General features: G+C 40.0%; 1 protein-coding gene across 11 annotated transcripts in view; it reads right to left on the bottom strand.

Annotated features, from left to right (window-relative positions):
- Positions 1 to 335: 335 nt before the first annotated feature.
- DLG1 (discs large MAGUK scaffold protein 1) overlaps positions 336 to 25,732 on the bottom strand; it is a 159,312-nt gene continuing 133,915 nt past the window's right edge. For 4 of the 11 annotated variants that reach the window (XM_054175562.1, XM_054175565.1, XM_054175567.1 and 1 more), the window contains 10 exons: positions 23,655 to 23,831; positions 22,712 to 22,781; positions 17,583 to 17,616; positions 14,995 to 15,036; positions 11,647 to 11,697; positions 9,124 to 9,225; positions 8,297 to 8,469; positions 4,002 to 4,111; positions 3,585 to 3,676; positions 336 to 993 (listed from right to left, as the gene is read on the bottom strand). In XM_054175562.1, coding sequence (XP_054031537.1) covers positions 887 to 993; positions 3,585 to 3,676; positions 4,002 to 4,111; positions 8,297 to 8,469; positions 9,124 to 9,225; positions 11,647 to 11,697; positions 14,995 to 15,036; positions 17,583 to 17,616; positions 22,712 to 22,781; positions 23,655 to 23,831 — 958 coding nt within the window. In that variant the 3' untranslated portion in view covers positions 336 to 886. Of the gene's footprint in view, positions 994 to 3,584; positions 3,677 to 4,001; positions 4,112 to 8,296; positions 8,470 to 9,123; positions 9,226 to 11,646; positions 11,698 to 13,310; positions 13,347 to 14,994; positions 15,037 to 17,582; positions 17,617 to 18,311; positions 18,412 to 22,711; positions 22,782 to 23,654; positions 23,832 to 25,732 lie in introns of all 11 variants that reach the window. The other 7 variants (XM_054175566.1, XM_009908740.2, XM_009908741.2 and 4 more) reach the window with 3 other exon arrangements.

Here is a 25,732-nt window from a genome sequence, read left to right as displayed (position 1 = left end):
GGACCACCTCTGCAGCTCCTCTCTGTGTCACCGCCAACGGACGTGTGGCGTTCCTCTGAGAAAGTTTCCTAGCACCTAAATGGGTTTTTTTTTTAGGCTCAAAAAGTCTGATGACCGTTACCTATAAACAACTGCTGTTAAGACACCACAAAGAGTGTTGCAAGGAGGAAGGTTAAAAACGTTGCAGATCTCTGTCCCTAGCAAATTTTTTTTTTTCATTGGCAAAAAAACAAAAAGCAAAAGAAATATGAACAGAGTTTGTAAGAACATCCGTACGAAACTGTGAAAATGAACGTCCCTTGAGCAGCAGCAACGGCAGTTCATCATGATGCTAACTCAAAGCTTGACAAGTTTCTCCCTAACTGCCTGGCAAGAAAACCAAAAAGGCCGGTGAGGCTAGAATTCAGCTCAGAAAATAAAACCTGAACTCCATTGCCCTGACCAAACCATGCTATTAAAAGTTAAGCGTGCAAAGTCACTAATGATTTACAGCTTCCTCGAGTACAACTTCTCTTTTCACCTGTTAGGAAATTTTAAAAGGAGGTCTATAAAGCTTTGTTGAAAAAAATCTTTGAAAGTTACTCTCCCTTAAACATTAAGGAATTTTCACCGAGCAGTTCCCTCCCACCCCCACCCCAAACTAATAGCTGGTCAGGCCATTCCGCTGGCGTGTTTGAAAAATGGCAAACCAACAACACACAGTAATACAAATCATTTCAACTAAGAGAGATATCAAATGTGAAGCATTATGGGATCTGCAGAATGTGATGGTTAGGGTATGAACCTACGCTGGAAAGAACTAGAGGCAGGCTCCACTGGAAGGGCTTAAGAGTCGTCAGATGTAGTAGGTGATGTCAGTTAGAAAATGAGAAATAAAAAGCTGGTTTCATAATTTTTCCTTTGCTGGAACCCAGATGTAAGGCCCAGACTGTTCCTCTATGATCTGTTTCACTTGGTTGTAGATTTCTTCCAGTGTGTCTCCTTGGACAATAGCTGCAAAACATAATGTGGCAATCAGCAATCACCCTCCCTAGCTCCGTAAGGAAGCCAAGATGTTCCAAGCCAAGCTGTTCTTTTCTCTCAGAGCGGCGAGAGGCTTTCAGACTGCTGTAGGAACGGACACACACTGAGATCTCTGGTTTCTGTGCTGAAACGAAGCACATTGTTGATGGTACTACAGGACACACAAAGCACCATCTCTCCTGCTCAGAGGCATGGGGTTAGGAAGCGGGTTTCACTGTACCACAAGTATAAACATACGACTGAGGGGGCTTTTTTCATTTTGCTTTTCCTTACATGTTAGTTTGCCTGAATCATTGTGGTCTCCAGTATTCTTTTTGGTACAACTTCCATGTGTGTTTCCAACTCAAGGCAAGACTGAGTACAGGGCTTTGTCCCCAGCCTGAGAAAAGCTTGGTGTAACACAGAGTGGTGAATTCCGCCAGATCCTGAAACCTCGCAGCAATTCCGGCTGACCCTGGGATTTCTACCTGCTAGCACTGCCATTTGCTTTGCTCTAAAAGAGGAGGAAGTTTGTTGGCCAGCCAAGAGAGTTGAGTTTCATAGCCAACAGTCTTTTTTCTGTAGCCAAAAGTGCCATTTCTCCAAGGCTAGAATATAATCAGGAATGAGTCGACACATATCTGCTCTGACACAAAGTACACTTTGAGTTGTCCCAACCACACTTCAGTCTGAAAAAGCAGTCAACATGAGATAGCAACTGATTTTAACTTGGAATCACCCTCTCAGTGTCCATAGTCCAAGAAACAAAGTCTAGCATGAAATATAATTTAAGAAGCAGGCCAGGCTCTCTCTTTTGTACATTAATACATTACTGCTGCTTCTGAGCTTTGCTTCCATGCAAACTGCTTCCTTTTTAACCCATTCATCAATCCCACCTCTAAAAAAATATTTCTCCCTCTCTGCAGTTCACTGTCACACTGCCTATGGGAGGAGACTGCTCAATTATTAAAGGTCAGGTACAATTCTTTCCAGTGGTATTTAACCCCATCTCTTCCAAAGATCCATGCCCTCAAAGCAGAAGATGGATGAGCTCTCCATGTGCTTCAGTGCAAAGTTTAAGTCTGTTTAAACTTAACATGTTGATGAAGCTGATCTCAGTGACCTGACTTGATGTGGTTATTTTTTAACAGATTAGAGAATGCTCATACATTCGGTTTTATCACCTAACTCCTATTGGTGGCAGCCTCCAAACTAAGTAATAAAATCTGAAATGTCTTCAAGTATCTCAGATTCAGAAAAGGATTTCCAGCCTGAATGGATTCTCAAGGACAAAAGTGTGGCCATTGAGATCTTCCTTTGTCAACAAATCTTATGCTTCTAAGAAGAAACACAAGCCCTAGAGCGCTTTGAAAGGCCCACATGTTCCTGCAACACCTTGAATTACAGCCTTTAATTTCCTATGAAAGTGTCCTACAAAATGTCCTGAGGCAGCTGTAGGAGAATACCAGTTACTGACTAAATCTTTAATTGATATATATTAAACTAAAACATTTGTCTCCTGAGAAAAACAAACCTGTCACATTTGTAAATAATTCAGTAAGGGGCTCTCTAACAGAAGAGCTTGCAATAGATGTTGAGAGACCCATAACTTTCTGGGTGCAGACAGACAGAGAGCTATGGGAAGAGTGAGAGTGCTAAATGCAGTATTTGGATAAAGCAACAACTGCAAGGCAGAGAAGGAGACATAAAAGGATGGATTCAAGCTGTTCATTATGTGGGTAGCACACAACATAGAGAACAAGGTAGCATGAAGACTGGGGCAGGGAAACCACTGGCTCCTCTAACTTATGAGGCCAGCAGCCCCTTCCTGTGTCTCTGCACAGGTGGAGCAACCTGTTGCGTTCACAGCTCTGCCCACTAAGAAGTGGAAGGCAGCACTGGGCAAAGGGATTGTGTCACAGCAAGGAGGTGAATGTGGTAGTGAATGCTAAAACACTGCAAAAGAGAACACGAGAGGAAGGAAAGGAGTGAGTGTCTAAGACAGGAAGAGGCAAGGCTCATTCCTGATCCCCTGGCGATCCTGACTTGATCAGGCTCCCACTGCAAGCTACAACACAGACAGCACAGTCTGAGTTCTTGCAGCCTATCCTTTGTTATTATAGTTAGGTCCATGCCTTACAGAAAAGTGATATGCTAAGTATCACAATGCTGTAGTGCCCAATTTCCAGAGGCTTAATTAATTAATTAAATTCTTTACTTCCTGATTAAAAACAAAATAAATTAAAGATTCTTTACATGGAGTTTTGCCAGGCAATTTTAGCTCTGCCAATAAATGGCCTTAAACAAGTATATGAACAAAGAAAACATTTGCAATACCTAGGTAGAAAGCCTCCTTATTTCAAACCTAAACTGAGCTCCCAGCAACTTTTGTGTACATGTTGAATTAACTGAGCACACTGAGCTCAGTGTAGAGGCACCTAGATGGCTCTATGCCTCAGAAAGAATCACAGGTCAGTTAGAAAACATAGTTTAACCTTATTTCAGCAGTGAGGCAATTACTGTTTTAGAGCAAGCAATACAATTTCAACTCTGACAATGGAAGAGGCCCAAGCAAAACACACCTGTGAAGTGTTCAGTAAATTCTTGCTCCAGTTTCATTGCTCTCTCAAAGGTCTTCCTGGTTTGCTCTTCTGTTAAGCGTTTATTCATTTCCCTGAAATTGATAACATCAGACACTCAAAAACTACTTTCAGATTATTTCCAAGTCTTTTGAAACCAGGTTTTAAACTGTTGTCTGAGTATTAACCCTAATAAAAGGCAGCTCCCTAAATGATACACCTCGGAAAAGACTCTAGGGGGAATGAGCTGCTCTGATACTGTGTTGTCCCTTGTCTAAAAGTCCCTAGAAAAGTAAACATGAAATTAAACATTGTTTCAAATGCAAATACAGCAATTGTCTTCACAGAACTTGCAGCTGGCTTTTCAAATACAATGACAGCTTCAAACAAGTCAGCCTGAGGCACTCTGCTTTTACTCACATGATGTTTTCCACTGTTTTCGGTTTAATGAAAATGGAGATTGGATACAGCTGGGCAATCTGCAACCTTTTGATGGCATTGCCAGAAACATCAAGAATGCAATGTTTACCCTAAAAAGTGAGAGAGAAGGGAAAATGGCACTGAGCAAAGCTGAACTCACAGGTATCCACAGCATAATAGCTTACAAGTGTCTCCGCTGAAGGCTGCAACACCAGAGCACTCGCATCGACGACTTCGTGATTTCACTGCTTCAGCACAAGGTCCCACCTTGCTCTTCTTTTGAGATCATGCATCATTTGAGATGTTCCTGACCCTTCTGCCTTCCTTTCTCCATCAGAGACAGTAGCCCAATCGATAATGCAGAATCACAGAACGTTAGGGATTGGAAGGGGCCTCCATAGATCATCCAGCCCAACCCCCTGCCACAGCAGGATCACCTACAGTAGGTAACAGAAGAACTCATCCAGGTGGGTTTTGAATGTCTCCAGAGAAGGAGACTCCACAATCTCTCTGTGCAGCCTGTTCCAGTGTTTTGTCACCCTCACAGTGAAAAAGTTTTCCCTCCACTCCATTCCTCCATTCCTGTCACTGGGCATCCCTGGCTCCATCCTCCTGACGCTGCCCTTCACATCTTTATAGACATGAATGAGGTCACCAGTCAGGCCCCTCTGCTCCAAGCTAAAGAGCCCCAGCTCCCTCAGCCTTTCCTCAGCCCGGAGATGTTCCACTCCTTTTGGCATCTTTGCAGCTCTGCACTGGGTTCTTTCAAGCAGTCCCCTGTATCATCCAGTGGAACAACTGTGCTTCGATCACACCCCAAAATTACTTTTCAAATTATTATTCATTTAATACTCAGAGGATCCCTCAGAAAGGTGGCCAAAGGAGTAACTTGGTATGCCACCACCTTAGAAAGGGATGGCGGGGGGAGAGGAACAGAAAAACCACTGCCACGTGACAAATACTGTGAGCCAGGACACAAACTCAAAAGCATCTTGAACCCAAAGGTCAATCCTATCATAAAACACACCTCTTGAACTCCTGGGAGATCATTCCTGGGGGGCCCATTGAAGAGCAAGGAAGTGACTGCAGTCTGAAATGACTGACATGTTCTTGCATCCTGGCAGAACTGATCACCAAGATCCTTTCTATGTGATCTCTTGCACAACAAAGCCACAGAATTTTATTTCAGGAATTCTTGAAGAGGATAGAACTGTTCCCACAGGAACAACACTAATCTACTTGCTTTCAACTGATGATCCAGTGAATGGATCTGGAGGATGACTGGTACCATTGAGGGAAGATTTGTGTGTTCTTGCAGAACTGCATGTGCTGACCTGTTGACATCTTTCAAATGGTTTCTTTTTCTATGTGACAAATCCTCTGGGAATTGGTAATTCAGAGCATTAGCTGGTCCATTTTCATTTCTTGGGATAAGAGACTTAGTGTTTGCTGTGTTTGGCCCAGCAACTTATGCCAGGTACCAAAGGATCTTGGGGCAAGTGGAGAACTAGAATGGCAGCACAGTAACTGTGCTGACTTTATGGCATACAACAGGGACAGTTCATTTCAAATCACAAATGAAAATACATTAAGAGTGGCCTCAGACACAGAGATCTGAAAGCTGCTTGTGATTCCAAAGAAAAGAGGATATGAAAATTCCTTTTGAGTGAGGATTTGCAAGACAAGGAAAAGAAACACAAGTCCTTCCCTATACAGCTATTATCTTTGCATCCAGGGAAGGTGTTTTGCTCTTTGCACAGTCCATTCAAACAATATTTTACAAACTTGTTTTAGTTCCTTGCTCTCAGTGCACATCTGACTGAGAAACACAGCACAGCACTCTGTACTTTTCCTAGTAACATCAAAAAAGCATCTTTAGCTGTATCTGGTACAGGTAAGGAAATGAGAGGGATAAGGATCAGCTGGAAGCATAGGCAAATGAACACAAGTTAAAGTTCCTGCAAAAACACTGCTTTTGGGATAGAGGCAGTCACTTTTGTTGAGTCTTTCCCTAAATTCACCATAGAAAACAAGGAAATTGTCTTTTGTATCCAAGCAGTAAGACCCACTGAAAAGACTCATCTCTTAAAGTGAAACAGGGAGGAGCACAAGAAGGGAGTAGCCCCAGATGGACCAGTTTGCAGCCCTGTCACAATTCTGAAGCCAGGTTCTGAAGGACAGACCATTGTTTCCCAGAACAATAACGTTAGCTGGAACTGAAAAACTGCTGCATCTGCCCAAAGTCCCCTGGTGCCTGCACAAGAGATTTCACAGCATGGAAACATCTGGCAGTACTTTGTTCCTCCTGTCAGTTTATAGAAGATTCACAATCGTTTGGTGGCTTACCAATCCCACTAGATGGACAGAAGAACACAGGCAATTTCAAGTCTAGGATGGAACCGAAGCATTACATCTATGACCAGGTGAAGTAACTGTTGACAAGTTTATACTGTTTAAGCTGTTCACTAGTTCCATAATTTAAACACATATTCTAGTTTCACAACCTTGTTCAGCCTCCCATAAAAGCGCTATGAGAGACTGAGAGAGTTGGGGTTGTTCAGTTTGGAGAAGAGAAGGCTCTGAGGAGACCTTATTGTGGCCTTCTGAAGGGGGCCAATAAGAAAGCTGGTGAGGGACTTTTTAGGATGTCAGGTGGTGATAGGACTGGGGAAAATGGACCCAAGCTAGAGGAGAGGAGATTTAGATTAGATGTCAGGAATAAGTTCTTCCCCATGAGGGTGGTGAGACACTGGTAGAAGCCTCATCCCTGGATGTTTCTAAGGCCAGGCTGGATGTGGCTCTGGGCAACCTGTTCTAGTGGAAAGCATCCCTACCCATGGCAGGGGGGTTGGAACTGGATGATCATTGAGGTCCCTTCCAACCCTGAGATATTTAAACAATTTTGTAATTAACTTTATTTTCTTTACTTTTCTTGCTGTATACCACCAGGCCAGGTTCTATTCCATAGGGCAGGAAAGACAGCAGAAAAATCCTTCTGCACACAAACCACAGAATCTCACCATGTTTGCTCTGGTTTTCATTCCAGTAAATTAAATTGCCAGAAATAAGAACACTCAGCCATTTGGCCAGAATGCTCTAACACTGTTTTCCAGAGGACTAATTATATTTCCATGTCAAGTAGGTTAATCACACTTACCCACTGCATGGCCAGACTCAAAGTGATTACTCTTGTGAGTTCCAGTCTAGAAAATAGCTGTTTCTGCTCTCATACAGATCAGGTAACATTGCCCACTGTAAGTGCATCATCTGCACTGCATGCAACTGCCAACTTAGCCTGGAGAAGACAAGGCTCAGGGGAGACCTTACTGCTGTCTACAGCTACCTGAAAGGAGGTTGTAGCCAGGTGGGGGTTGGTCTCTTCTCCCAGGCAGCCACCACCAGAACAAGAGGATACAGTCTCAAGCTGCACCAGGGGAAGTTTAGGCTGGAGGTTAGGAAGAAATTCCTCACAGAGAGAGTGATTGGCCATTGGAATGTGCTGCCCAGGGAGGTGGTGGAGTCATCATCATTGGAGGTGTTTATGAAAAGACTGGATGAGGCACTTGGTGCCATGGTTTAGTTGTCAGGTGTTAGGTATTAGGTAATAGGTTGGACTTGATGATCTCTGAGGTCTTTTCCAACCTTGTTGATTCTGTGATTTGCAAAGAATTTTCACCAAAATTGTCACTAAAGCAAGCATCTCCCTCTACGAAATCAGCCTTCCTTCTTCCTTTTGCAGAGAGCTCAAGTAAACTTTTGTTTGACTTCAAAAACATTTAGATTATTTTTTATTTTGCAAGGATAAAACCAGTGAGGTCAATCTTCAAAAGGTAGAGATAGTTATGCACAAAAACCTTTCCAAAATTGAGTTTCCTACATCTGCTCTTCTTTTGTCAGCTAAATCCACAAAGGACACCAAAAAGTAACATTTGTGTGAGTTTTCTTCTGCACAGGTCTATGTCAAACAGGTCATCACATTAACCAACTCTACCACCACTCTTCTTAATTAGTTAATGATCTGTGTATGTGAGCTAGGCTAATAAAGCTGTAATTCCAATTATTTCTTTTCCATTCTCTTTTGAGGAGAAAACACAAACTACAGTTGCTCTTTACCCATAATTTAATCATTGTTCCAAAGCTTCATTGTTTCCCTAAATGCATTTGTGACAATGCACTTTGTTTTGAGTTTTGCACAAATTCCTTTCAAAGTCCTCGTGGCTGCTTGCCATTCTTCTCCCCCACCAGCACAACTGGAGAACCCCCTCAGCAAATGAGAGCACCTGGCACTGCTTTACCTTTTCTGCTACTTCTCGCACCGACTGGACGCTTGTTCCGTATAGATGATTATTGTACTGGCCGGCTTCAATGAATTTGTGATCCTGAATATCCTTCTCCATTTGCTCTCGAGAAGTGACAAAGTGGTAATCACGTCCATCCACCTCATAATCTCGTTTTGGTCTAGTAGTATCTTTAAATACAAACCAGGAACTTGTAAAGCAAACTGAAACCCAGGGAGGACTTCTCCTACGATATCCAAAACTAGTCTCCCAGTTCTACTGCAAAATTTTCTGACAAGTCTATAAAGTTTAGAGGATATATTCAACTTTAACTCAGCACACAGAGGATGTCTGTTAAGAAAACATGCTGGTGTAACACAGCATTTTCCCTACAGCACAGAAGTAACACACAAAAAGTCTCTGGGTGGAGGTAAGTTAAGAGTTTCCTGAACAAACAGATAAAAATACTACAATGCACAATTACCTTAGCCTGTTTGCAGAAAAGGCACAGCAGAAAGCAGCAACATGCAGAAGCAAGCAAGCTAAAAACCCAAGGCAGGGATCTGCTCCCCCATCCCTCCCTGTCCTGCTGCCATTTCAGCAGAAGAACCAACACCCCAAACCCCAGAACCCCAAAGCAGCAACTGGATCAAGAAGCCTCTCATCTTCCAATCTCAACTTCAAGCCCCATAATACTTTGCTCCAGCCAGCACTTTGATTTTGAAGCTGGCAGGAGGCAGAATGATTTTGAATTACAGCAGCAAATTTGAATTCAACCTACAACAGAAAATGATGAGGGGAAAAAAGGGTACTTTTGAATTGCTTTAATATTTACTGAGACTTACGTGGAACACATGAGCCAAATTTGTCTGGAAATTCTGAGATGAGATCATCATTTATTCTGTCTTTCATGGGTCCCAAAACAATCACAGGTCGAGTGTAACTGACTATAGAACATAAAGGAAGAACATCAGTTACACTTCAGTAAAGCAACCTTTGTCACATGGTAAAGATCTTAATACCTAAAAGAATATGTACTTGAACACATTGAAGAATGTACATGAATTAATACTGTAGTCATGATAAGATGTTAGATCTTCACTGCCAAGTCACTATCCTGGCTGACTGAAAGTGAGTATGACGACATCTTTGCAAAGAAATAAATTAATCTTTTCAGACAGGAACATCCTTCATTCTAATGCAGAAAGCAAAAAGGGGAAGTCTGACAATCTCTTCATTCCATGATGCACCTAAGCAGTAGTAGAGTTCGTGAAATTCTGGTTCTCTGTTGGGAGAAGCTGCTTCCTTTCCCCTAAGACCACTATGAAATACTCATGTAAGAAAAGACTCAACTATTTATAGCTTCTGCAACTATTATTCACTCTCACAAAATAGTGTAGCGCCTTTTAACAACAGCTTGATTTTTTAATGAAGTCATAAAGGGCTTCTGGTTGGAAATTATGTAGAAAATACCTGATTATACTGCATGAAGACTATAATGCCTGAGTATCTTAGCATTAGCATGTAATTTCAGCTGTAAAAACAACTTTAGTTACACTTCCAATCTGTCTTTAATGCACAGAAGTCCAAATTAAAGTCTCACCCCTATGACATATTTTAATTTGACTCTCAGAGCTTTTTTTCTTTCCCAGGTATTCATATATCTGTAAAAGGAATGTGTTTGATCCAGTAACTGTCAACCTGTTCATTTAACAACAAACACCTTTGCTTAAAGACTAATGGCAGCCCTACCAGTGTCTCAGGTCCAAATGCTCTTAAATCTATGTTGGTCACTACAGTTCTTTACCCCACCAGGCTTCTTAAAAACAAAGAATTACTGTGGAAGTGAATTAGTGGACAAATGCAGGTAACAGGAATGTATTACTGATCCTAAGCAAAGGAACAAAGTGCTCATTCTTTTATGACCTTTCCCATACACTGTGTTAGACTCCTAAAGGGAACTGCAGTCATGTACTTAAATGCCAAGCACTTGGCTGTCTAATAATTTTGCTTTCCAGTATGATACTTACTAAACCACAGGTGTGTGCTAAGACTCATTCACACCTTTCCTCCTCAACCCTGACATTCAGTCACTTGCTATGAATCTTGTTCTCACTAAAACATTAACCCATCAGAATCTGGGATGCTACTGCCATCTGAAAAGCTGTTTCTCTTTTTGCAAGACCCTCTGGTATGTGTACATACCCAGACCTGGCAGCAATTCATTTGAGGGTTACAAACCTCCAGTTCCCTAGCCTAAGCTTAGCATGTCCAAGAAGGACTTCCCATTTCTAGCAGTCTTAACTCATGCATTTCTCATCCATGATTTTACTTGGAGCCTACCAAAACTACAAATTACAGAAATAATGTAGGTTGTGTTAGTCTTGTATAAGACTTTTTACTGCTTCTGGAAACTTAGTGATGAAGTGGAGCCCACGTGCCATGATCAACAGCTCAGAATGGAAAGCCTCTACAGGCACACATGCTTGACAATGCTACTGAAATAACTGGGCTGTTCCGTTCACTGCATGAAACCAACAATGAAATCTTTACACCCCAAAATCACACAATAATATGATGTCTATTTACTGACATCTTATTTGACAGGTAACAGATACCAAATATTCCTTTCACAGATTAATTTACAAATACATGAGCTGTGTATCAGATAAATCAACTATTAGCACTGTGGTGAAGAATGCAAACAGAAATTCTCTGTTATACACAGGGATGCGCAAGATCAGGACCAAGAAGAAAAGGGAACAACAGCAACCCATAGGAAATCAGTGAAAAGCATATCCTTTTAACTGCAAATATGATAAAATAACTCCTCCTAGCAACTGCCATTTCATACAAAAATATTACTTTTTTCTGGGAAAAAAAAACAAACCCAATCATTTGGCAACTGCTAACCAAACCAATTAGATAAGAAACCCACAGAGAAAATGGGAGGCTGCAATTACTGAGAGACAGTTCAACTACAGTTTAGTAAAATCCCCAAATGATCTACTGCCACACTTTTTGCTGTGGCAGGAAAAGAGAAGTTCAGCAGTGAGAATGCTAAAGCAATACAAAACAGAAGAAAACTACACTGCGGAGACAGGTTGGACTCGATGATCCTTGGGGTCTCTTCCAACCTTAGTTATACTGTGATACACTTTGAGGTTCACACTGATGCAACTGTTAAGCATTTCATATTTTCCTTCTGCAGTGTAAACCACGCATGATCACTTTCAGTAGTACATCTTTGCACTACAAAATTCAGCAATAGTGTTTAATAATTTATGCTTTTATGCTTTATTCACTTGAATGATGGCAAGAAAATCATGTAAACTGCATTTACTTTAAAAGGAGTGAGATCTACAAACCTTCTTGTTGGTTGACTGGTTCATATGACAAGACATATTCCTCTTGGCCACCTGAAATGTAAATGCAAAGACACAGGGATGTATTTTTTCCTAAGCCAGCATATTTAAATGGAGTCATTAAATGAGCTACAATAATGCAGACATCCCTCAGTAATATGCATTACAATGGTACTGATGAAGGACACTTTGCAAGAGCAACGAACTATAAAAGTCACAGAGATAAGCCAAATAAAATGTTAAAGCATAAGACACATAAGGCATAAGTAATCTCCTGGTTTATCTTAGCATGTCAAACTGACATCAAGCACAAGAAGAATTTTAAAGCATTACTGCAACGCTCTTACACGTTTCCCTGAATGAAATGCATGCATGCTGTCATTCACTGCTAGTGGCAATGCCACCTTCACCATGAATATTCTCCCTACTTGGATGCCAGCATTTACAAGAACATTTTTCTATATTTATACAGAGCTGACAACCACGTGAGTCAAGGTGTGCATACCTTCCTTTAACTCTATCATGAAGGGGCATTTACATGAACAGCATCAACCAGTCCGATTTTTCTTCAGATTATGATTGTATATACTAAATAACTCTTCTTAAGTGAATTCATAAAGATGAAATTGAGAACCAAGAATGCTTTGTATTGCTCTCAGGTCCAGGAAGCACATCAGCAGTGAATGAAACTAAGGTAACTGAATTTTGACCTTTGACAGCTGCAGGCTTCTTAAATATTAGTGAAAGCATCTGAAATATACCTCAGTTGCCATCTCTCTAAAAGATGATTTCTAGTCTAACAGAAGTCTCTGTGACAGCAGAGAGTTTGTAATTCTGAAGACATGAGCTCAAATCATATGACATCAGCGTGTGAACTTGGGATAAAATGCAGTCCATCAGTAACTCATTTGGGTCATTTTGGAATGTTTTTTGGAGTTCATAAGCCATACTCACACAGCAATGTTATACCACAGTTGCATAGAAACAGATGGCCAATGAAGGATTTGATAAATTTATAGATTGCTTCTACACCTCTTTTATTTCATAGCAAACATTACTGATCCAAAATTTACACTTTCATTGAGGGAAATGTTTCTCTTCTTTGGAATCAATTTTGCATTTAAACTGTACCACAGCAATACAATGAACATTTTAATATTTCAAAGTTATTGCAAGTGAGGAATACCTTAAGACAGACATAAAAACATGCAGCCTGCATATTTTAATATACAGAAAAAGATACTCATGCAATGGATTTTAGAAGGACAGTATATACTTTCAGACCCTTTTTAAGCTAGGGAGAGGAATAAGCCTGGAGAAGAGGAGGCTCTCTACAACTACCTGAAGGGAGGTTGTAGCCAGGAGGGGGTTGGTCTCATGAGGTCTTGGGTGACAGGTTGGACTTAATGATCTTTGAGGTCGTTTCCAACCTTACTGATTCAATGATTCAATAAGGAATAACCAGCTATCAAGTTGTCTGTGAAGGACCAAGCTCATATATATTTAGATACTTCTTTGGAGGAGCCACATTGCTAAAAGACCAAAAATTACTCGAGCCAACTACTAAAGACATAAATAAGTAAAAAGCATCCCCTGATTGAGGGCAAAAAGTATATATTGTCACTGCTTTTGAATACTTTGGAAGAATGGATATTAATAGAATGAACCTTTTGAACAACCGTACTCATCTGTAATCAAGATAACTTTCATATTAGACAGCAGCAAGAAGAAATCAAAGGAATACATTTTAATAAGGAGTGCTCGGAATTACACATGCGGATTAGCAAATCCACCACATCCAGAATAAAATCAGGGCTTTTCCAGTAAAAAGGGAATTAAAAAGCTGGCTAGTAGTAACAGTAAAGAGCTTCAAACCAAAATAAAAGGAAACTGAGAAAAGCCTTGAAGGGGAGGGGAGGGAGAGGAAAGCAGCACACTCAGGAGGGGACAGTCAGGGTTAGTTTTAGTGACACGGCATTAGAAGTGGTTAAAGTTTCTAAGGTTGTCAAAGGCAATTTCCATACATGCTCAGTTTGGTGTTACTCTCAGGGAACACAAATGCCTCCCCCAGTGGCTTTCTTTTCAATTACAGACTGCAATTCTAGCATCTTAGATTTATGTATAAATTCTCCCCTTAAGTATAGTCATCTGGAAGAAAAACTGTGTATCACAATCACCTCTGAGAATACCTACAGCTTACAAACAAATCTATCTTTTAATGAACCACCTCCCTTACTTCCCTGCCATTAATGTTTCTGAAGTGCCCATTAAATAGATAGCAGGTACCCAGAAGCTGACCAGTGAACCACTCTGTCACACTGCATGACTTTTGCTACTCTTTTTTTTCCCCACATTCCTCTTCAAATCCTCTACTCCTCCAACTTCCTGGTCTGCTCTACCCCAGGTTTCAGGTCCACACCATGCACCTTACTGAGGAGTTTTTCACTGGAAATGACCAGCAGGATTGAAGTTCTGGCCCTGGGTTTAAGACACTTTAAAGCACTGTAGAGTAGCTTCATGAACCGTATTAGTTGCTGTGGACACGTAGTACTGCTGTAGCTTGGGTAATGATAAATAGTACTGTAGTCCAGACTAGAGACTGGATGGGGTGCTTGGTGCCATGGTTTAGTTTAGATAGTGTTGGATGATAGGTTGGACTTGATGATCTCAAGGGTCTCTTCCAACCTGGTTAATTCTATTCCAGTGAAAAAGCTAAGTCAGTTCAGTATTTAAAAGCTATGATATCTTCAGTGAGAAAGAATGTGCACGTGTGCCTAGCATGCTATGTACTAATCACTCACACTTGGCAAAACAGATAAATGAAAGCTGAAAGCAAGGGTAAATACATATTTGCTTATCTTTACTTTCATTAGAAGTATTATTAATAATATTGTAATTATTAAATCTGAGTATCAGCTGTGAAAACCTTTAGATAGTTACTGCACCATTTAACAGATTATAGACACTTCAGCCACCCTTCCAGTATTAAGCTCAGTTACATACAATTACATTTGTCAGCATCAAATCTACATTTCAGTCTTAATACACCCAGCTAGCTTGCCTAATTTAAAAAAGCAGGAACAGATTCAAATTAAGCTGAACTAAGAAAATGATAATTACAATAAAAATACCCCTAAAGGAGGACTGCAATGATTCTCTCAGGTTTAAAAAAGAAAAGACAGACAGGACACAATTTGCAGTACTCACCAGACACATGAATATGGATTTCACCTGAAGGTGACTGGGATGTTCTATTTAGCATGTAAATACCCAGAAAAGATAGACAAACAAAACCGAAGGAAGAGCTACTAAACAAAGATTCTAATGAACAAAGAACTTAAAAACACTTACGGTAACTACTTTCACTATCGCTGGCATTAGAGGTTACATGCTCTGAAATTGCAACACAATGGGAAAAAAAAAATAAGGAACAGACACTAAATGGCATGAGTCCAACAGAAAGCAAACTGACACAAAATAATCCAGATGAAAGACAATACTGATACCAAAATGCTGAAATCAATACATACTGCATATAAAAGTTTTAAGGCACTTCTCATAGCTCTCAGGATCAAGCTTAATTTCATACGAAAGGAATTGGTGTTAATAAAAAGGAAAACATTAAATAGCACATCAAAATAGGATTACAAAAAGGACACGAATTCATAGCTCACATGTAACCCTGCACCTGCAGATTTTCCCTTCAAGACAGAATGGATTTTGCTGTGCAAGAACTATGAGGATACGCGTTTCATATTCGTTGTATTAAAAGCCTTGTACCAGAAAATCTTTCCTGCAGCATAGTCCAGTGTAGCATAGCACATTCAATGATTCCTATGGTATGTTCAAGAGCTTACTCGAAGTGCAATGCAGAATTAAGGTCCTGCCACCCTCTCCACATTAATGCATTAGGTTTTCAAAAGCTCCCAACTTTTATTCTGGACTGTCTATATTAATTCCATGCCTTTTGAACAGTAATCAAAATCATTCAGTAGCCACAAGATGTTTATATTTACTTTCTTGTTTATGATAAAAAAATACTGCAGTTGAAGAATTCCAGGCATCTATCTATTGCCACCTGAAAAATTCTACAGATCTCATGAACTTTGATACTGGTGAACTTCAGTTGTGAAAGTGTTCATGCCACCCAGTGAGCGTCTTCATGTAATGAAAACGCAACATTCACAGGTTAAGGCTGCACAAAGAGTTTATGTTTGACCTAGACAAATTAAATGCAACTAGTGTGAAATTATGTACCTAACTGTGTGCATGTGAGAACACATATTGTTGCCATGATCAGCCTTTAGAAAACATTAAATTCACTGCAGCTCCTCCTCTACAAGAGTAAAGAGAAGGAAGCAAGGGGACTCTAGAGATAAGAATACAGTTGTAAAGCAAATATGCTTATGGGGATTAATAAACATCAAAAAGGGTTAGTCAACATATATATATATATATATATATCTCATATTTTGGGGTAAAATAAACCAGTATCTTGAAACCACAAATCTCTGGCTAGACTGAACTCCTTCACTTTATTCCTGTGCAAGAAAAACAGATAAATACTTCCTCCTATTTGTGAGTACCAACAGTTTGGATCCAATTCCATTTCATTTTCTTGCCTTGGAAAAAGAAAATCCATATTGGTATGGAAGAGGCACACAGCGATGCTTAAAAGCCTCATGGTAGAACAGGAAAGGGAGACATTGTCAGCTCAGAGTTAAAGTGACATTTGGTACATTTAGGCAAAATTGGTAATGATGCCAAGCCTAAAATGTCAGCAAGGACATCAGTCTTGCAGAGCCCAAGTGACACAGCTTGCATTAAGCATGGTTAAGGCAGTTCCAAAACATCCAGCTGTGGTGAAAATCACGCTAGAAGTCATTTGTTTTCATATAAGAATCACCTGGTGACATTTCTGGACCAGATTAAAATCGGTATGATTATAAGGTCAGGAAGGCTGCTCATGATCTTCTGCTCTAAATCATAAGGCCACAGAAGTTGCTACGGTCTTCTGCTCTAGACCAGGAATTTCCTTGAAACTGCCCATTTCAGAAATAGAAAGTGAATGTTAGAGCTACTAGAATCATTTCATAACTGAGGCCAAATTACACCCTGGGAAGAAATGTTTTTAATGGCCTTTAGCCACATATATGCAGTGACCAATTTTGCAATTCCATAAACACATAACAATGTATGTGTTAAACATATGTGATGAAAGCAAAGCCTTCTGTCTTAGTACAGTGGTGGTGTCTGCATACAATCAGGTCTGTTAAATGTATTCAGTGACTTTTGAATATCACTGTATTCCAGTAGTTAACATTTCTCCAAGAAACAGAAGAAATGCTTTATGTCTCCTCTATTAGCTACCCCTCTACCTGGTCTAAAAGCATCATAGGAGTTGAAGTAAGTCAGACAGAAAAACTCTTATGACATTTGTTAAGCACAGTTCTTTGTTTGCTTTAAGGAGCTGAAAATGTCTGGCCACCTAGAGAGAGGACTGAAAACTGTAACTAGTTAAAAGCATTAAGACAATGGTTGTACTACTACTGCAAAAAGCCATAGGTTATTGTTCAACAAATAAAAACACAAAGACAAGCTAAAAGTGACATTAAAAAAAACCCCAACCAAATAAATCACCAAACTTAAACCCGCTACTATTAAGGACAAACAAGCAAGCACTGAAAAACTCCTAAACAACAAATAAAATCTACTGTGGTAATCACGTGGAATTAAAGTGACATGTTCCTGAAAGCAAAAAAAAAAACCACCACCCTCACAAACTAGAAAAAGCTCATGGAATGTATTTTGAGACAACCTCCTTATGCCAGTAAAGCACCAATCTCAAAGAGATCTGTTATAAAAAAATAATAAGAATTTAAAAGTAGTAATTTTTCAGATGGAGGTTAAAATAACTTGGGAGGATTTTGATCACTTACTCAGGCCTTTTGATCCCATGTCGTCAGGGACCTCCTGCAGAGTAGTCCCCAGAGGGCAAGCAATAAAAAGACAATCACAAAGAAAATAATTGTCAGTTATATGGAATATTGGCGCTACGACAGGAGACAGTTCCCAGAACATCACAGGGGAAGATGTCTTTAGGGTTTGACCTGACTGGCACGCCCAGTGTCATCAGTGATGCAAATCAGAGAGCAGAGTTTGTAGCAGATCTGGCCTGCATTTGCAAGCTTACACAACAGCTTTGGTGGAAACACACTTTTCTTTTTCTTCCAGTGCTGGCACCAACGATGGAAATCGAAGTGGCATCTCTTCATCAGGAAAAACCAAATCAGAATGAATGACTTTGAAGACAATCAGTCTAAATGGACTGATTCAAGCCGGTGTTTAGATCCATTATACTTTATTTGCTGCTGTGCCCTCTCCTCCAAGTCAGAAATGAGGACCCATCACTGACCGTGCTGGAAGGTTGTTAGCTCCGATTCAAAACGGTGCAAGCCAGTTGATTCCAACTGGGATCTTTTTGGGTTAAACTCTGCTTTATCAGCAAACGAGTGATTTTGAATGATTTTGCAGGTTGGTTTGTCACTGGTACCTCAAACTCCTTAGCCTGTTGCAGCTCATGAAACTGTCTCCATGGTAACACCCTACTGCAGTCTAGCAGGCCCTTCTACGTGTGGTTCGCTGTCCATCAAATGCCACATACTTACGGTCAATATCACTGGTTTCCTGCTCACTCTGGTCCTTGTTCTTGTAGAAGGGAAATTTTCGGGAAAAGAGGTTCTTTTTACGCTTGTCATTGAATGACTGCTGAAGAAGAGAAGGAGGGGCAAAACAAAGGATGTCTAATGTCTGTGTGAACAAAGGCCCAGACCAGCAGCTTTGTGGAAGCTGACTCCTATAACCACATTATGCAGCGCACATTTCAGTTTAACACTATCTTCTCAGCTCATTGCAAATAGAGATGGGGTCGTGGCTTTGCTCACACCCTCTGCATTTCACATGCTTACTACTGAGAGAACTATCAGGCTGCTTCATCTTGTACAGCGTGACCTGTACTTGACAAATTTAGGCTTGCTGGGAGTGCAAAAAGATGTGACAAACTAGGCTGCTGAAAGATGGCCAAACCATAATGAACTCAATTAAATAATTGCTATTATCTAACAAAAAGGTTAAGGGCCTTTAAAAAAACAAACTGATGCTTTTACACATGCTTTTGCAAACAGCTTGTACAACAGTACACCAGAAGCATTTGCCAGTGTTACCCATTTAAAAAGGCAAAACTGTGCTGTGGTGACGATTGCTAAAAAACCAACACAGTAATGAGAAACGGAAGGTAAAAGCTGGCATTTCACAAATGCTCTAGCAATACAACTAAGTAACAGTGAAATAGGAAAAAAAGAAAAAAAGAAGTGTGTCTAGCTAAAGCACCCAAACAAATTAAAAAAAATAATAATAAAATAAATCAAACAAAAAAAACCCCAACCCAACACTGTATTTATTTCACTCTTTCACAACTGCGATTCCCGTCAAGCGCATGGCAAGAAATGACTTCACTCTTCATAAGGCTGCATCCCAATACCAAGATTAACTTTCTAAAGATGCAAAGTCATTTCATTTGTTTACTGTGACAATTATCTTTTCAAGGGTGCAGATCTAGAGGCTGCCTACGTCAAAATCCCTGTATGTCCAAGAATCATGCTCAGCAACTTTTGAGGCTGACTGCTTATGTGGCTGAAGCATTTCTGCATCTCGGTTGCTGTCAAGGTTTCTAGTTAGCTATATAGACATATATACATCCATACATTTGAATATAAACTATTACTGTGCTCCTTGTGTAAGTGGATTTTCAGTCATATACAACTATTAATGCAAAAGTTTAGCTCTATGCATGTAATATCTTCTGTTGAAGACATTACACTATTACAGCACCTTAATCTACTGTCCTAAGTCAATACAGAAACACGATGTACAAATACATCAGTAACAACTTTATTGCACTTATGTCCAGAACTAAGACTAATACAGCTAACATGAAGTCAGCTGAGAGTTCTTTCCATTTTTAGGCATAAGTGAATCTGCCAAGATATTAAATTTGCCACATTTTTGTCATTTGCTTTGCAGTCACTACTACAGCAAGGACAGCAAAAATAAAATCCTTAGCTTGGTTTTGAGACCCTGTGCTGCAGGGAACTGTGTATTTCTAAGCCAAGCAGAGCCCACATGCAGCAGGAAGTAACAAAACTTCCACAAACCCATTTTCTTTTAATTGCTTTAATTTTTTTCTTCCAATGTATACATTCAAGATAATATTGTGATTGTCTGTCTGCAGACACTGTGAGCTCATCTTCCTCTACTATATATGCATGTAATACAGCATCTTTAATGCCAGCACTGAGTATGGAATGAAATACAGTAACAAGGGGTCAAATAACACAAAGTTGTATCAAATAGTGGACCACCTTCTTAAAGAGAACACCTAGAGTCTAACACAAAACCTGCACCCTCCTGTGCCATTAATAACCCTTCTTAGCCATCTGCTTTAATGCAGACCTGCTTAGCAATATCAGCTACTGAAACATCCAGTGATATTTTCATTACTATTATTAAAAAATATTTACTTAAAGCTAGCAGGTGTTAACAAGGCACATGGCCCCACAGGAGCACAGTCAGTGACATTGAGCTCTGGAAACAGCAATAATGTGTTAAGTAGGAAATCCATAAAACCTCTAATTGGCTGGCATCTGTGTTAGACTAAAACTGTCATTCCACTGTAAGAATTATTAAATCATCGTCCTGACATATGGACAAAGTAACTGTTTTCAAGCCAATCATATGCTCACAGGAACCATAATGAGCCCCACAAGGTTTTAGGTTATGGTCCTTGTGGCTTTCCTAATCTGAGGTCAACAAGTCACTGCGATTGATTTCTCGTAACTAGAAAGGTTAATGTAATCTGCAGAACAAGGGCAACAAAGAAATGTGCCCAGAGGAGAGCTTTGCTAAGTACACTGAATTTAAAGAAGTGGAAGCCTCACATCTCTGTCCTTGTTCCACTCAGAGAAGTCCCTCAGAGTTTGGGCAAAAAAACCCAGGGGAAATAAAGGTAGCAAAGCTAAAATGGTGCAGTTTAACTGAGGTGGTGAGACTCTGCAATTTGTATAGTTAAATGAAAAGGAGTGGCTGATGTATTGTTCTTCATGAAACATAACAGGCTTCTTCATTTCAGTTTTGAAAGTATTTCCTAACAATCATTACTTTAACTTTCTTTTACTAATGTTAAATTTCATGTACTGCATGTATAATGGTCAGAGTCAGTTCCATTGCCAAAATAAAAGTAATATTATACTGATTTGGCATCAAGGATTAGCCAAAAGATTATTCTTACAAGATACCATGATTATAAAAAGCTGGAGAGCATCGCTTATTAGTTGCAAATGCATCATCACTGCATTAATGTTTTCTGTAAGCCCACTGCAAATCATATAAGCAAGAACATATTTAAACAGAAGCGGCACAGAAAGTGAGATAAATGTGTATATGAAAGAAAAAAAACAACACATGAGAAAAAAATTCAATCATTTGTTGTCCAGATGTTTTTTAAGCTTTCCATAAAATGAAAGGGCAACAAGGCTAGGGAGAGGCCTTGAGCACAAGCCCTATGAGGAGAGGCTCAGGGAGCTGGGATTGTTTAGCCTGGAGAAGAGGAGGCTCAGGGGTGACCTCATTGCCCTCTACAACTACCTGAAAGGTGGTTGTAGCCAGGAAGGGGTTGGTCTCTTCTCCCAGGCAACCAGCAGCAAAACAAGGGGACACAGTCTCAAGCTGCGCCAGGGGAGGTTTAGACTCGAAGTGAGGAGAAAGTTCTTCACTGAGCGAGTCGTTCGTCATTGGGATGTGCTGCCCAGGGAGGTGGTGGAGTCACCGTCCCTGGAGGTGTTCAAGAGGAGATAGGACGTGGCACTTGGTGCCATGGTCTAGTTGTGAGGTCTGTGGAGACAGGTTGGACTCAATGATCCTTGGGGTCTCTTCCAACCTTAGCGATACTGTGATAGGAATGTGAATTTTAATGTTTGCCCATCACTAGGATAATTCTTGAAGGTTTTAATGTAGGAATTTTGAAGTTCAAAGTTGCTATTTCATCACAGCCATGGAAGTATTATCATGGATAGACAGAGGAAGGCACACAGTCCATGGAGGACACATATGGTGCAGGAAACGTACTGGGGAAAATGTCATCATGACAAGTACAGGAAGAATAATTTAAGGAGAAACCATAATGTTAAAACATTTACAGCTGAAGCAAAAGGTTGTGAACAGTGTAAGCATGTCTGCTAAATGAAAATGTTACTAAAGAACGAGAACTGCAGCTCTGTATCAATGGCAAGCGTAGTTGCTTTTCCACACAGTGTTCTTTGGTGCTATGCCGGCAGACAGGGACTGGGCGCTAACTCTGCACCCCCTTAATCCGCTGTCCGCAGCTTATTGGTAGACAAACTACAAAACCATGCAGTTATCTCTCAAAGAACGTGGTAACACTTCCAAACTTAAAATAATAATAATAATTAAAATGAAGTCCTTCAGGAATTTTCTTTACATGACTTCTAAAAAGTGAACTCAAATTAGACAAAAAGGATCACGTTAAAAATTAATCACATCTGTCACCAATCAATGAGCGCAACACCAAAACCTGAAGGCACCAAAACAGGAGAGAAACTACACATCTCATGAGCCCTCAAGGCAGTACTAAAACTGTTTATCAGAAAATAACTAGATGCAATGATTTCCTTTTAAATAAAGATTCATAGGGAGGAAAAAAAATTATTTTTCTATATCTTCTCAAGTCCTGTGTCCAGTTCTGGGCCCCTCAGTTTAGGAAGGAGGTTGACTTGCTGGAACGTGTCCAGAGAAGGGCAACCATGTAATTCTAAGGCAACTCTTCAACTTGCAGTGTCTTGGCAATTACAAGTTGGCTTTGGTGCTCAGAACGATTTCATTTCTATCTCACAATTTAATTTGTTCATTAATACCTTGAGTCTGCATACAAAAAAACCACTGGAAAATGTTACCGTTCACAATGCCAGGTGTAATTAGCACTTCATTAACTCACCCCTTTATCTCCTCTTGTTTTGGAATTGAATTTCACTGTCTTTAAGCGGGCTCGTTCTTTTTTCTCCACTCTACCACAGAAAGACAGGTAAAAATGGTAAATCAGCAGAATTCAGGAACTTCAAGTTACCACTTGTTACTGCATAAGCATTTATCTGCCTGCACCTTTTGCAGTACAGGTATTTATTGCTCATGACACCTCCAGAAAATGGAAGCCAGCTAATGGCAAACTGTGCGGGAAAAGTAAGGCATCGTTTCCCAAGTGATGAGCTGTGGGTACTGGAGCACTTTGTGCTTATATGGGTCCACTAAAGCCAGAGGGTGCAAAGAGAAAACCTCACTTAAGAAGTGAACCTCCTCAATTACGAGTTGACAGGAGATACGAAGAGGAAGAGCACCTAATCTCCTATTTGGGTCTCTAGTATGACAACAAACACCTCATCTTTGACCACCAAACAAGTATTTGCCATAATCCAGGTTTTGAACAGGAGGAATTCATGGTGGTGTCACCATCTGAATAGAATTCACTTTGCAGCTTTTCATCAGTAATTGGTATAATGCTATTAAACCAAATGGTAATATTATTAAACCCATAACTTGCTTACAGTGCAAACAGCGACAGGGACTTGGATCAGCTTTATCAACTTCAGCACACAGCTCCTAAGGCTAAATAGCATTTTAACACATTTCTCATTTACTTGGAATCCCACTAGAGATCGCTTTTCTTCTTTCTAATTAAAAACCAAAACCAACCAAACCCCAAAACCAAATAAAACCAACCACCCAACCCCAAACAAGTGGCTGATGTGGTGCAGAATTAACAACAAACAAAGCATATGCAATTGCTATTATTGCCATTAATAAACACATTAGGACATGTGCATGACTTAATCATATAACATATTTAATAGCAGACATGTTATAATCAGGAAGATCTGACATACCTGCGTTTGCTTGGGATAACTCCAATTTCCTCACTTTCCCCATCTGGAGTTACCTGCCGTGCTTGCCACCATTCATCATCAGAAGCATTAATGACATGGAGAATATCTCCAAATTTGAAGTTCAACCCTTGACTTGGAAGGCCACTATCTTTAGTCTTGTCATAGTCAAAAAGAGCTCTGCATTGAAAAGGGAAAAAAAGAAATCAACACAGAAAAAGAAAACATTAGAAGAGTATCAGTAGCACCAAAAATTCAACATAGAAAAAGAAAATACTAGAAGAGTATCCATAGCACCAAAGCTGAAGCAAGCTGCCTCTGCTTTTTGCAAGTGATTGCACTACCTCTCACAGACACACACAGAATATGTAGTACAGTATACATGCACACTTCTAAGTTTTAATTAATGGGAATAAACTTAATGCAGAGCAAAACTCTAGTGCTCCAGTAAAGGTCCACTGAAGATACAATGACTGCTTTGCATGGAGCAACTTACATATCAGCCTAATAAAAGTAAGCAAGTACTCGAAGCATATAGCACTGCCAAAAAATCTTCAGCTTCATTTCATCTGTAAGCTCCTGTGTTTGTCAGTGGTGCACTTTCTAAATGATCTCTTTCTCAATTTAGAGACTTCATACCAAATCCAACACCAAGTAGCATCAATAGATTACAGCACACAGATTTCAAATGGATTCCTTGTCCAAATTCACTTCATTTCTTCACCCCAAACACTAATCTTAGGCACTTTTCTCTGCTAGGTTTTTCATGTCTCAGAGTTTTTCTAACTCATGTTAAGTATCTCTAAGTGATAACTGTTTGCACCAAAACTTGTTTTAGCTTTATGAACTTTGCCTTTCTTAAACACTTGAGTTTATTTCTTCTGGTTTGAACTGTGTTTATTTCATAACCAATGACAAACTGCTTGCAGGGGAAAAAAAACACCTCAAAATCTTTTGTCATACCAATTATCTTTACCATAAGATCTGCTTCAAAAATCAAAGTTAAGACAGCATGCCTTTCTTGGGCCATAGTAAGTTATCAATCACCTTCCATAAATTATTAAATGTTTTTAATAAATGTTTTCTAGAAGAAGAAAGAAGCTTTAAAATGGCTCAGAAATATCTACTCCCATGATACACAAAGCCCTGTATCTAAACATGCAATACTTTTGTTAAATTTCTAATGCTGTTTCTGAAGTCTTTGGAGGTTGAAAAATGACAGCATCATGGAATGTTAAGGGTTGGAAGTGACCTAGAAAGATCACCTAGTCCAAAACCCCTGCTCTAGGATCACCTAGAGCAGGTAACACAGGAACACATCCAGGTAAGTTTTGAATATCACCTTCTTCAGTAGTGCAACCTCCACTGTAAGATCTTTCATTTTAAGTTCATAGCATACTTGAGATATTGTGACTAGTTTTTTTTTAAATCAGAAACCTTCCTCCCTACCCACCCCTCCCTTGAAACAGCTGAAATACTGCAGGTGAGAAAACTATACATGTCTAACCATTATTCCTCCAGATAAATTGCGCACATCTTCGTTCAGGAGCAATCTGGACAAATATCATTTCATATCTCAAAATAAAAAGCAAATAATCATAGAATCAATAAGGTTGGAAAAGACCTCAAAGATCATCAAGTCCAACCTGTCAGCCAAGACCTCATGACTACTAAACCACAGCACCAAGTGCCACGTCCAATCCCCTTTTGAATCTATTATGTACTTTTAATGCAGTTTTGAGTTATCTACTTTTTCACTGAGTTCATTAACTGCATAATGTCCTGAGAATTCTTGTTAGTATTCAGGCAATGATTTCTACCAGCACTACTTTTAACATCTAAGATTTGGTTTGAGTATAAACTTGTATGAGCAATGAGCTGCGCCTGTATGCTGCACTGGTTAGGCCACACCTTGAGTCCTGGACCCCTCAGTTTAGGAAGGAGGTTGACTTGCTGGAGTGTGTCCAGAGAAGGATAACGAAGTTGGTGAGGGGTTTGGAACACAAGCCCTAAGAGAAGAGGCTGAGGGAGCTGGGGTTGCTTAGCCTGGAGAAGAGGAGGCTCAGGGGTGACCTTATTGC

Source organism: Dryobates pubescens, chromosome 32, assembly GCF_014839835.1.
Source record: "Dryobates pubescens isolate bDryPub1 chromosome 32, bDryPub1.pri, whole genome shotgun sequence".
NCBI lineage: Eukaryota > Metazoa > Chordata > Aves > Piciformes > Picidae > Dryobates > Dryobates pubescens.
This window is presented reverse-complemented; position numbering and strand designations above follow the sequence as displayed.